The sequence below is a fragment of the Emys orbicularis genome, chromosome 2, assembly GCF_028017835.1.
Source record: "Emys orbicularis isolate rEmyOrb1 chromosome 2, rEmyOrb1.hap1, whole genome shotgun sequence".
Taxonomy (NCBI): Eukaryota; Metazoa; Chordata; order Testudines; family Emydidae; genus Emys; species Emys orbicularis.
The window spans coordinates 258,496,313-258,509,777 of NC_088684.1; the positions used below are offsets into that span (position 1 = coordinate 258,496,313).

A 13,465-nucleotide genomic window follows, 5' to 3' on the forward strand; every position below is an offset into this window, starting at 1 on the left:
ATGACGGTACCCTGTGGTGATAGTTAAAACGTCAACACTGTTAGCTATTTCATTCTGTGTGAAAGCATGTGGGAAAGGAGGGTGTCGCGGGGGGGGGGGGGGGAATCACAGATCTGCACAATTTACTGGAGTGATATATCATTTGGGCACCATTAGTGGCTGATATTTGGCAGGTACAACCACTCCTCCCACGCCCATTAAAGAAGGAAGCCCAGGGACTCTAGCGTAGATTGTCAGGGCATCAGACCTCCCCCACCCAAGGGGAAGCCAGGGCCATGGAGTCCATGAGTACTTTCAAACCCCACTGAATGGGAGCAATCTCAGGGAGCCCAGAGATTGTGCACAATCAGATTTTGAAGAGCTGCGCAATCTATAGTGCGTGGTGCATGGCTTTTAATGACTCCTGTGATCTCAGCTTTTGATTTTTTTTATTTTTTCCCTCTTCCAGTTTGACTGCTGATTTAGGTCTCAGGGGGTCTGATTCTCCATTGCCTTGCATATTTTGTATTGTCATTTACACATATGCAAAATGTGTAAAATCAGAATTAGTAGCATTTTGCGCACATGTTGAATAGGGGAAATGACTACTTAAGGTGCAGGGCAGTAGAGAATCATTCCTAGTTTAACTGAACAGTAGGTAGGACTTAACCCACAGTCAAGCATCAAAAGGCCCTTGCTTGAGTCAACAAACCCTTACGTCTACCTAAAATCATCCCCATGCAATATTATTGTTCTTTTTTTTTGTTTTATAGATACCAAACTATTTTTAATATACAATGAAGACCACAAGCGCTGTGTAGCAGTTCAGAGTTCTAGTTCAGTTACAACTGCGAATTGCAACCAGGACAATGAGTCTCAAAAATTCAGGTGGGTCTCTGATCACCAGCTGATGAGTGTATCATTGAAGTTATGCTTAGGAGTACCATCAAAGAAAGACTGGGTTCCGATCACTTTGTATCCATGTGATAAGGCAAGTGAACTCCAAAAATGGGAATGCAGAAATGAGACCCTTTTTGCAATCCAAGGCGAAGATTTATTTTTCAACTATGGCAACAAACAGGAAAAGAATATTATGCTCTACAAGGGATCAGGAGTATGGAGTAAGTGGAAGATCTATGGAACCACAGATGATTTGTGCTCCCGGTTCTATGAAGGTAATGCTCTGAAAATTAATCTCTTCATTCTGAACTAATTTCTTAGTGTAACTATTAGAACATTTTGATGCCTATTAATTTTCGTAGTCTTGTAACTGTTCAGTGAGCAGAACTCCCAATGAAATCAACAGGAGTTTTGAGAAGGGTCCATTTATTACAGAATTGGGCTCTACTAGTGAACTGACCTTCCAAAAAAGCAATTCTGTCGAATAGTAGCACTAATTACACAAGATAAGAATATAACTATACAAATACAGTATATAATGCTCCTGTTATTTGTACATGTGTAGGACCCTGTACAGAAACACTGAGAATGCAAACTCAATCACTGTTATGTAGACATTCCCTCTTTGGGAATAAATATAGAAATATGCTGTGTTTATCTTGGAGTTTGTGTAACTGTTCATCTGTTCAGTTCCTGGACACTGAAAATTACTGGCTCATTACTTGAGGCAGTTCCCAGAGCTGATGTTTGTGGAATATGTAAATTAACTGGATATTTTAATGAATTTAATTGTACAATGTTTTTGTTGATATAAATATATAAAATAATTGTGGCTGCTTCTTTAGGATTTTTTTTTAACACGTGAATTATTATGGGTCAGACTCTGATCAGAGGAAGGAGGCATGTAAGAAGCTGCCCTTTCACAGTTTGCCCCAGCGCTGGCTGATTGCAGTAGCATTCCCTAGGCCAGGGGCAGAATTAAGGCCCAAGGGAGCACGTTGCTCGAAAGCAGGCAGGAAGGAGCTGAGGTTATGCCCTCATCATCCCTATGCACTTGACCACTGGTATCTCAAGTGTACACCAGGATGCTCTGGGACAGATTATACTTCCTGAGAAACAGTCTCTCCCAGTACTCCCCCATGGATAATGTTTCTCTGTACCTCCCCCAACACAGGGCTGTGTGCAAATCACACACCCACCAGCCCTGTAGTATTCATTTAGTTTAGTAAGCCAAATCCTGCAGTCCTTTCCAGGCAAAACTCCTTCAGAAATGAATGGGAATTTTATATAAGGATAACAGAATTTGGGCCATTGTTATGTATAGGCCCTTCCAGTTCATCAATGCATGTATTCTCCCCAACTACTATAGTCAATAACTGAATTGGTTCATAGAACATGTATTTTGTGTTACAGAAGTACAGTAATGATATTCTTAACTAGTGGTAATGCCTCAGCCCTACTGACTTTTTGTATACTTATTAATACTGTACTCTGAAATTTTAAGATAGGAATGCTTGGTTAATTCTGTTCAATGAACATTTTTAGTTTTTATTGACACTGAGAACTTGTTGAACTGAATTTCATCATAGAAAAGGGGACAGGAAGTTTGAGAATAAGGAAATAGAATGTGGTGTTATTGGCAACTCATTGCTTGCACAGATTACATCCTGTGGCACGATGTTCTGTCTACCATATTATAACCACAAACTTGGGCAGACGTGGATTCCATATTTCATATTTTTTTTATTATTCTATCTCCTTAGCTATGTTTACATTGCTAGGAAATGCCAATGGAGCACCCTGCGTATTCCCATTCAAGTATAATAAAAAATGGTATGCTGAGTGTACAGATGATGGTAGGTCAGATGGCTGGCTCTGGTGTGGAACAACTGCAGACTTCGATGCAGACAAAAAATATGGATTTTGTCCACTGAAATGTAAGTTTTGTATGTTTTTTCAGACTTTCTGACACTGCATATTATTTAGCAAACTAATCGTGCAGATGTCACTCATTTTAATATCTTTACTGTACAATACAAAATTTGAGTCTTGTACATTTTCCACAGCCTTGATGTCCTTTCTAGGGAAGCTTATTAAATACTACATATATGTAGCTAGGACCCTGTTGTAAACAGTACTGCCTCCAACTACACCCATGCAAAATTATGAAAGCATGTATTTGAGCCTGTAGTTATCAGATTTGCCCATATAATAGGGCAATTAAACACAGATCCTGTACTCAAGCATGCAAAAGAGTATCTGCATAATTTTGTGCAGCAGAACTAGAAGCTAGGGTGTTCTCTTGTTATAGAAAAAGATGCGATTTAAACCTAAAATGGTGCACAGAGCTTTGCAGAAAACTTCTATTCAGTGTATTATACTGAAGTGTATTATTACTCAAATACAATATGTCAGATTGCCCGGTGTTTTGTGATCCTGTAAGGAAAAAGCCTATTGCAATGCATAATCACAGTTAAAATAAGGAAGCTTCACTCTAAATTTCCTGACTTTCGTGCAAGTAAAAACCTTAGTTTTTTATTTAAAATAAAAAGCATAAGATAAAACGTATTTATTTAAACAGAACAACACACTTACATTGAATTACTGACTTTTTTTTTAAAAAGGATGAAGTTTCTTCAAACATTTAAAAAAATCATCTCTGTGCTGAGAAAATTTCTCATTTTTATTATCTCAAATGTTAATTGGTAATTGTTTCAAGAGTCGCTGAAAAGAGGAGTTTAAAAGAAAATGCCCTTTCATCTTTAATTATGATAAAAACAGGTAATAAATAAGTAAGTAGATTTAAAAAAATAATTCCAAATTGCCACGCTGGATTTCAGAAGTGGATCATTTGGAGAGATAACCAAGTGAGGAACATTACATCTTCTATAGATTTCTATAGGATGATTCAAAAACCTGTTAGAGGGATATCATGCTTTCTAGGATTCTGGAGGAATTTCCATAGATCCCTATTTAGTTGTTATCGAACCCTACTGATTTCAAACTTGGTAATTTCTACAGGACTTGTCCAAAAGGTCCAAAGTCTTTAGAAGGCCTTTATAAACTTGAGACCCTGAAAGATCATTAGGGTACAAGCTACTCCTACTCATGAAATCAGCTAGATTTACTGAGCTCTTGCTCCTCTGGTCTGCCTTCTTTCCACTGTGAGGGTGCTCTTCCTTCTTTTGGCCCAGTGCTGAGGGCCCTTTTTCCTTTTTGTGTCCTATCAGTAGAGCGCTAGCTGACCGTAGCCAGAGCCAAGAGAAACACCTCTTGTGGTGCTGGGAAAACTGTGGGCTGTTTATTCTGCCTTGATGACAGAATACAACTAGAATTATTATTTCAGACAGGTTAGGAATTAGGGGGTTAGAATGAAAGCCTCATCTCAGTCTCATTTGTAGCACCATGACAGTGTTACCATAATAAAGCTAAGACTCTGAGAAAACCACAGCAGTTATAGGTAACTGTGCCTTCATTCTTTAAAGCACACTGTTGCTCCTCTTGTCTGCCTTGCATAATTTCCTCACATTGCCTTTCAGAAGAAATAATATTTGAAATTATTTTTTCTTCCATGTCAGTAGCAGCTCTCTTAAATTCAGTACCAATAACATTGCGAACCTTAATCCCACTAAAGATGTCACACAGAGCAGGACTCACTTTAGTACGTGTTAACTGTCTAGCATGCTCTAAATAAAACAGACGAGGCAGCATCTTGAAATTGTTAAAATTGTATTTGGTTCTTTGACATAATTCACGAAAATTCATTCAGATGATTGTTTTTGCAAAGAACTGCAAAATGTTGATTGCCTTCATGTTTCCTTCCTGGTTCTTCAGTACTAGCAATTAAATATGATGTTTATTTGTGAGGTATGTTTTAAATAAAGACAGGCCTGAGCTGCAGAATTCATATTCAGATCCAGTTTTGAACTCACTATGTTATTGCGTAGTGTTTGGATCTAGGGTTTATATTTGAGCCTATTTCAATCCTATGGGTAGGGATGCTCTTGCCTAACAATTTCTTTGAGCTGTATTAACTCCTTTGTAACAAAACAATTTGATTTGATTTTTTTTTTCATCCAGAATAGGCTTTGGCAGAAAATAGTCTTGACAGATTTTTTTCTAAAATGCCCCAAAGCCATAGTGGACTGTAAATTGATGATGTTGGGTATCAAAAAAGGTGGTGTTCATGGCAGGTTTAATTATATCTAAAAGCTAAAGAATAATAGTACCACAACAGAGCTTTTTAATTATGGGACAATGTACTCAAATAAGAAAGGGCTATTACTCTGTATTAAACTGCCCTGAGCAGCTGTATAAATTGAATGTATTCAGTGCAAACAACTAAACTATTACACTTTTTCATGTAAATTTAGTGCTCATAAAAAAGATGCTGGCTTGACAGCAATGGAGACAACAACTCTGTTCACAGAACAGGCGGGAACAGGGCAAGCTTGTTGCTATTTCAGACTGTTCTTTCATTGTGTGTGTGTGTGTGTGTGTGTGTGTGTGTGAGAGAGAGAGAGACGTTTTACAGATAAATGAGACACAATCCCTGCCCCAAGGAACATAAAATCGAGGTTAGATAAGACATTATGTGGCAGAGCCAGAGAGCACCTCATGCAATGGGGCTTGGGAAGGAGTCTTGTTATATGGTGTAAGGTCATGAGTGGAGCTGGCTGAACAATTAACAATAAGCAATTAATTTTGTGAATTTAGATATCTCTGGATCCACTCACAAATTGTTTGTCGGTGAAATACCTACCACTATTACAGATTTTTTCACTGTTGGCAATTGTTCAGCTGTTTACTGCAAACAAATGTTTAGCCTATGGATTGCTCATGAACAGTTCATTGCAAGTGTATTTGTGATTTGAAACTCATGCTGTATAACTGGTCACTCAAGTCATGTGATATTGTTTCTTTTCGTTCATGTGGATGACCTAACATTTATAAACAGTCAGAGGGATCTGATAAATTTATCTGTGTCTTGTATCCTCTCTGTGAGAGGAAAGGGAAGAGCACTTCAAGGGAAGAGAGCTAGGAGATAAGCAGAAGGAAGATTTTAGGACACTTCAGACCTTTTCTTGTTTTCTTTTCTACCTGAGACAGCATTGTGTTTAGCCACATATGTGAATCCCATATATAAAAATAGCTGGGTTCCTTCCTGAATATGGGAGAGATATAGATATAAGACAAATTTATTGGCCATGTAGCAGAATTGTCTCTCAATTTCCTCTTGTAATGATGCTGTGTGTCTCTAGTAAGCATGATGTGTCTCTAGTAAGCATGCTAACAAAAGTGTCAGTTTTAGTGGTTGTTTTGAGAGTGGTAGCACCTGTATACTGGGAAGTGGGCTGAGACCACCGGCTTCCTTTCTATAGACCACTGAGCAGCTGGTAGATGGTAAAATTTTTACTACTATTACTGCTACGGGCTGGAGTTGAACTTGCTATCTTGTGGTGACAGTTTGTGCTATTGATAAGTCCTCCAGGAAAAGTAGAGAGGACACGCTTCCTGTACTCTCTAAATGCAGTCTTTGGTTTCCCACGACACAGTTCCTGTTGGGAGCAGAAACAAAGAAAGTAGCTACACAGGGCAGTAGAAAGTTTGTGACCTGATTTCTGTACATGTTTTCTGTTCATAATAAAGGGTTTATCTTGACACTGTGGTAATTGTCTTGTAGAAAAGTAGCTGCCAACAGGCCAGAGAATATTAATGCATCTAAAAAAATTTTTAAACGCTTCTTATCGGGTCAAACATATTTTTTGGAAAAAAATAAATAGTAACATCAATTATCTCCATGTTACCTCAAGTCAGTATTCTCTGTGCTCCAGTTCAGGGTGCTTTTTTAAACAGAACAGATTATACCAAAGAGATTATTCCTTCCTGTATTCATAAAACATCTTGGACATGGTCTTGTTTTTAGATACTGATATTAAAATTTGTCATTTTCCAGGAAAATGTATATTGCAACATATATTTTTGTTTCTAGTGTGTCAGGCTAATTTGAAATGAAGCATTTTATGTTATCTGTAGGCTATCAGCTCCAATACAGGGAAAACGTGGAACTGGTTACTGACCTACTGACACTTAACATATATCTCCTTTGTCTTAAGTATTGTTTATTGTAATGCTTTTCTCTGACTCACACACTAAAGTTTTCTGAGCTCTTCTGAGAATAGGAAAAGGAAAAGAACCCTTTCTCTCAACTGTTTCACAGCTTGCAAACAGAGAGCCTCTGATTTATGCTGCAGGAATTTCAGCTCTTTGGACACTTTCTCTTTTCCCATGATCAGCAAATATACAAGTTTCAACTCTTTGAGGCAAGAATTTTAGCACAGAGTAAGGCTCATATTTTATTACTGAAAAGAAGATTCAGTGTGAGAAAATTAGAAGAAGTTAGGTGATGTAGGCCATTAGGCTCTGCTCTGTCCCGTCATCCAGAGGCTTTGTCTTGACTTGGAAAGTGGTCGAGTTGACGCTCACTTAGCTAACCCCTGCTGGTTAAGCCCAACCTAAACTCAACCTTTTCCTTCCTGTAGATGCAGGCTAACTCCTTTAGCATGGTTTTAGCTGGTCATGTTCAAGCCTAGGCAGGGGCTTTACACTGCCTGAGTAATTGGCTGAGAGTCTAGCCTATTATATGTAATGAGTAGTTCAGTCAACTCTATTGTCCTGGCTTAGCTATGGAATAGCTATAACGCTGTCCTTGGGAGCCAAAAAATCTTACTGCATTATAGGTGAAACCGCATTATATCGAACTTGCTTTGATCCGCCGGAGTGCGCAGCCCCCCCCCCCCCCCCAGAGCACTGCTTTACCACGATATATCCGAATTCGTGTTATATTGGGTCGCGTTATATCAGGGTAGAGGTGTATATATATTAATACACCTGTGATCCTCAGATCATTTTAGATCTGCCTCTGTACTACAACAGTGGTGTTTGTACACTTAGTCTCCATAATTTATTCTGTGTTTCATTTGGGTCACTCATAGAAACCAACAATAACATACCTTACTTATCCCTACAGTTACAGGCATTGACACTCTGTGGTATACAGATCCATTGTCAGGAGTCCACTACCAGATAAACTCCCAATCAGCCCTAATGTGGCACCAGGCAAGGAAAAGCTGTCAGCAACAGAATGCGGAATTATTAAGTATCACAGAGTTGCATGAGCAAACGTACCTGGCAGGTAGAGTAATCAAATGATTGCTACTGCAAATGCAGCAGTTTTTTTTTATTCTGTACATTGTAACTATAACACTTGTATAGCACCTTATATCTTCAAAGTACTTTATGCATGTTAATTCATCCTCATAATACTGTGAGGTAAGTAAGAAAATATTTTGAGCATGTTACAATAGTCAGATGACAAACTTGCCTGTGCTGTAAGTGTCTTCCATTTTTTAAGCTTAGAAAAGGATTATTTTTTCTAATTACTGTATCTAATAATATTTATAGCATATTTTCCCTTAAACTTTTATTTTCGAGTTAAAAATCCTGTCGAACACAGAAATCATGGCATAGGTAGGACCTCCAGGGTTTCCTGACACATTAAGTTCTTGACTTGTTGAACCTCGTCAGATTGCAGCACCATACTGGTACATTCAAGCACTGTTTCTTTTAGATTACAGAATATGAACAGTCTTGCATCGTATCATCTAGCACAGGGGTTCTCAAACTTAATTGCTCTGCAACCCTCTTCTGACAACAAAAATGACTACTCAACCTCAGGAGGAGGGAACAAAGGCTGAGCCCGCCCATGCCTTGCTGCCCTGGGTCGGGGGGCCAAAGCCGAAGCCCAAGGTTGTGGGGCTCAGGCATTGGCTTCAACCCCAGGCCTCAGCAAGTCTAACGCCAGCCCTGGCAACCCCATTAGAACAGGGTCGCGACCCGCTTTGGGGTCCTGACCCACAGTTTGAGAACTGCTGATCTAGCACATATTTAAATTGCATGATTGACAGCATCAAAGGCATTTTGTTCTAGATATTCTATCACGCAAACGTTTTGTTCTAGATATTCTATCACCATGATCCTATACTATTAGCAAAGCAGAAATAAGTGACCCATATCAGTGCAATGTTTTTTCTGAGATCAACGAAGCCCTATGTTAAAATTTGACATTCAGTAGTCAGTCAAGTAACCTTCCAAAGCCTTAAAGAGAAGTAAGAGGTAAACTATAGAATAATAAGCTCTAAACTTGCTAATGCTTACATATGTGAGTAGTCCTATTGACTTCAATGGGACGACCCGTACAGGAAGTTACTTATGTGTATAACTGTTTCCAGGATTGTGATCATAATCTGGAAATTGATTATGGTGATATTGACTTGATCAGTAGCAGGAAAATGGTTGCAGACCTGAAAGCAGGTGAAACAGAAGAAGTTGCAAGTCTAACTAGAAGAAAAAGACACAGGGATTATTTTTAATGTCTCTCAATAAAATACGAATTGTATTTTTGCATGTTACAATATCTTGTACATTTTAAGCTCTTTAAATATGTACAGTAATTTATTACTGTTTGCCATGAAATACCAAAAATGATGCAGGTTGTGCAAGTGGATGAGTTAATATTTGCTGGCGGAATATTAACTTTTGCATTTCTGACCTATTGTGATTTAAACCTTGCAACCCTAATGGAGTATTAACATAAATTTTGCATTTTATAGTGTCAAGAGTAAAGTGGTTAGTCTTATCTTTGTGTGCATGTGTTTATAGTAGGCCCACTTAAAAAGATCATTCAGTTTTAGATGCATTACTCATCGTAGCAAAATTCTCTGTACTTAAAATTGGGAATACTGGAACCAGTAATACCTTTAATGCTAGAATGAACTGTAAGTGCCTCCACTGCTTAAACTTCCCATATTGCCAAATAATTTGAAATCAGACTCACTTGATCAAATTGAGTACTCATGCTTTGTGCAGGGTGCTAAACAATGAATGAGAGTGGATGGTATTCAAGTCCTCAAGTGACAGGCTGGCTTGAAGCTGCAACAGAACCCTTCTGCAGCCACTACTCCTTAGACTGGAATAACATCTGCCGTTGCTTTGCACCCCAATGGTGACCTTTTCTGTCTTTCTCTTGGTTATCTAGGATTAACTAGGACTATGAGTTCTTCACTCTGGTTTGGTCTTAACAGTTTGAATTTCAACAGTGGATGGCAATGGAGTGGTGGTAGCCCTTTCAGATACTTAAACTGGGTTCCAGGTAAGTATAAATTGGTTTGGTAATCAATTTTAGAGGCAAAATTTTGCTCTTAGCTCAATGTAATGGATTTCAGCTCCAGTGTTCTACTCTTCCGATGTGCATGGAACTTGTTTAACTTGTGTTAAAAGGAGCTGAATGTGGACATACAACAGAACTCATCTTGTGTTTATCAAGAACAGAATACTGCACTTAATTCAAAAATAAAAAATAGAAATCATAGCTTCTAAACCCAGAAAAATGTTTGAAAGCTTCATGGTATTTACGTTTTGTTCACATGACATCTAAATTTCCCATATGTCATATCCTATTTCTCACCTTAGATATAATTAGCGAACTGCTGGTGCTTCATAGAAAACTTTGAACTGTGTTCTTGTTAGAGACGATGTTACTTGTATATTTGTCCTTTTTAAAATATTTGGGACATTTGCATGAAAATAGGACTTTCTTTTTTAAGCATTAATATGTTCCAGGGCAGTTAAATACAAAAATCAATAGGACATGAAGCACTTTATTTTAAGCAGCATAAAAATATTAAGTTCACTGGGTGAAATTCTATAGCATTTGTTATGCAGGAGGTCAGATATGTACAATAGTGGAGAATGGAATAAATATTACCAAAGAGTGAAAATCACCCTTCGTACAGACAGCCAATGCAAGAACCTCCCTGCTAGTTAAGAGCCAGTACAGGGGCTACACAGGGTGCAATATACTGAGTGCACCACAGAAAGACTCTACATACCAGCCCCACATAGGCTGGTGGAAGGCTTTCATTGCTTGAGATGGAGTTGTACCAACGAAGGGGACTGCTCATGGTTGTAAGACTTACATCCACTATATGTGTTTGTAGGATTAGTAGCAGCCTGGTCAAAAATAAATAAATAAATAAAATAAAATTACATAATGAAAAAAACTCAGACTTAAGTGGTCAGATGCCAACATATAGAGCTAGCCTGTGCCATTCACAGGAGTGTGCAGGCTAAGAACCAGTTTCAGTTGAACGTTCTCATTTATTAAATCAACTTGCTGATTTTTATTTTACTTTTTATTTTTGATAATGACACCCACATCCGAGAGGAATGTGCATCATATAAATGAAAATATTACTAATAAAGTAATTATTGTAATAATAAAATAGCAGCAATAACATAAAACAATTTCAGTTGAGCATTCTTACACATTAAAAAGTATTGCTTTGCTGTGATATTGTGAACTATATTCATATATACTTGTATAGATCATATACCTTTTGTGTTCAAATGCTGAAGAGAAAAACAGGATTAGTGTAATAATATTAAAGCGGATTCAGGAAAACTCTTCTAATTTACTGTAGTGATTTAATCATTATACAGTAGTTTACTACTTTTCTCCTATAGGTTTTCCTCCACCCTCCTTCCTGGAAGTTCCTTGTCAGTTTCTAGCACAAATATCCTGTTATTGTCATTTGTTTGGACAAGTTGGCAAGCAACTTTTCACATTGTCATCAGTTTTTGCAGTTAGCTAATTAATTACCTACCAAGTCTTTAAAGTGATAGTCAAACCCTGGACTTGGCCAGTCCACTGCATCTCATTGAAGTGGTCCTTTTCCTGGGCCTGGTAGACTGCCTCTTGTGCTCCAGAGTCTGTGCATTCTTCTTTTGAAAAGGAAAAAAATCAAGAGCCTAGCCCTTGCAGTTGTGAAGAAAATCTTCAAAATCTAAACTGGTTAAAAATTGGAGTGTGCAGACACCCTGAAAGAATAGCTCTGAGAAGTGTGAACAGCCCCATTCATCTCAATCAACTGTTTACTCTAAATTCTATTGATTATCTAAATGTCTGCATTGTTGATTATTTCATTGCTGACCAAAGCAGACGAGAAAAAGTTGCTGGAATGATGGGGAAATGATGCTGCATTTTTTAAATCGGACCCTTGCTGATTAAAATTGGTAAAACAGTATTGGAATTAAATGACAAAGAATTACAGAGTAAGGGCCACACACCTGTTTTCTTTAGATAGTGATGTGCTTATATGAAAGTTCTCTGGTTTTGTATCTATTTCTCATCAAAGGAAGTCCCTCCCCAGAGCCTGGGAAAATCTGTGCAGCCTTGAATCCTGGAAAAGGTGCTAAATGGGAAAACCGGGAATGTGATCAGAAACTTGGCTACATTTGTAAAAGAGGAAATGCCACTTTAGAGTCTTTCATTATTCCTTCAGGTAGGTTGGTTGATACAATAAATCAATAATGGCAATTATTGTAAATGCTGTGTAATTAGAGTCTGAAAAGATGAGGAAAGAGTAAGAGTGGCCTCAGGACTCTGCAGCTGACGGTGTAAACTAAGATCCCACCTCAGAATGAGTGGGATTCCACTGCTCCCCCCACACAATCTGCCTTCTCCCTTGGCCTAAATCCCTGGACTAGCAGAAAGTGGCTGAGTTCCCCTTTCCATGAGCAAACAGAAGGGCCCCTCTGTGCACAGTTCTTGGGGGAATAATGTGCCCCAGAGATGTCATTGTCAGTACATGAAACAGGTTAAAGTCTTCTTTTTGAAAAAGGACAATGGAATCGTCTAAAACATCAAATTTTCATTTGCTGAAGAGAATTTGAGGGGTAGCCGTGTTAGTCTGAATCTGTAAAAAGCAACAGAGGTGGCACCTTTAAGACTAACAGAAGTATTGGGAGCATAAGCTTTCGTGGGTAAGAACCTCACTTCTTCAGATGCAGGCTTACCCACGAAAGCTTATGCTCCCAATACTTCTGTTAGTCTTAAAGGTGCCACAGGACCCTCTGTTGCTTTTTGAAGAGAATCTGTTGCTATTTGTTATCACATTTGATACTTTGTAATATAAAACTAAATACACTTAAAATACTACAGCAACACAGCTGCAGCTGCACCTCTGTAGTGCTTCAGCAAAGACCCTATCTATGCCAATGGGAGGGGTTCTACCATCACTGTAGTTAATCCATCTCCCCAAGAGGCGGTAGCTAGGTTGACGCTGTACACGGGGGCTTAGGTCAGCTTAGCTATGTCTCTCAGGGGTATGGATTTTTTCAAACCCCTTTGAGACGTGGCTATGTCTATGAAGGTTCCCAGTGTAGACCAGCCTAACTTGCCAAGGCATTTTGGTATCGGGTGGCAATGGAATTTTTTAGAGAGAGTATTTTAAGAAGTATTTTGTTTCTTAGGAAGAAACATGCATATAGATCTAGGACCAGTTGAATGTATGTAGTGAAAACACAAGGTAGTACTGGGCAGGAAAATACCACTTAGCTTGAAAGCTATTCCCTTAAAATCTCTCTTTGTGCCATCTCCATACTTTGTCACTGTTTCTGTCCCCCCCCAGCATTCCCCTCTCTTTCCAGAAAAATGCCCAGATGTCTCCTTACATCCATATGGTTT

General features: G+C 38.5%; 1 protein-coding gene across 1 annotated transcript in view; it reads left to right on the forward strand.

The window, feature by feature from the left end:
- The window catches only part of LOC135873632 (macrophage mannose receptor 1-like), an 80,602-nt gene that overhangs the window by 4,993 nt on the left and 62,144 nt on the right, over nt 1-13,465 (forward strand). The window contains exons 2-6 of the mRNA XM_065398273.1: nt 753-1,154; nt 2,643-2,816; nt 7,910-8,074; nt 9,977-10,090; nt 12,135-12,281. Of these exons, the coding sequence (XP_065254345.1) occupies nt 753-1,154; nt 2,643-2,816; nt 7,910-8,074; nt 9,977-10,090; nt 12,135-12,281 (1,002 nt within the window). The remainder of the gene's footprint in view (nt 1-752; nt 1,155-2,642; nt 2,817-7,909; nt 8,075-9,976; nt 10,091-12,134; nt 12,282-13,465) is intronic.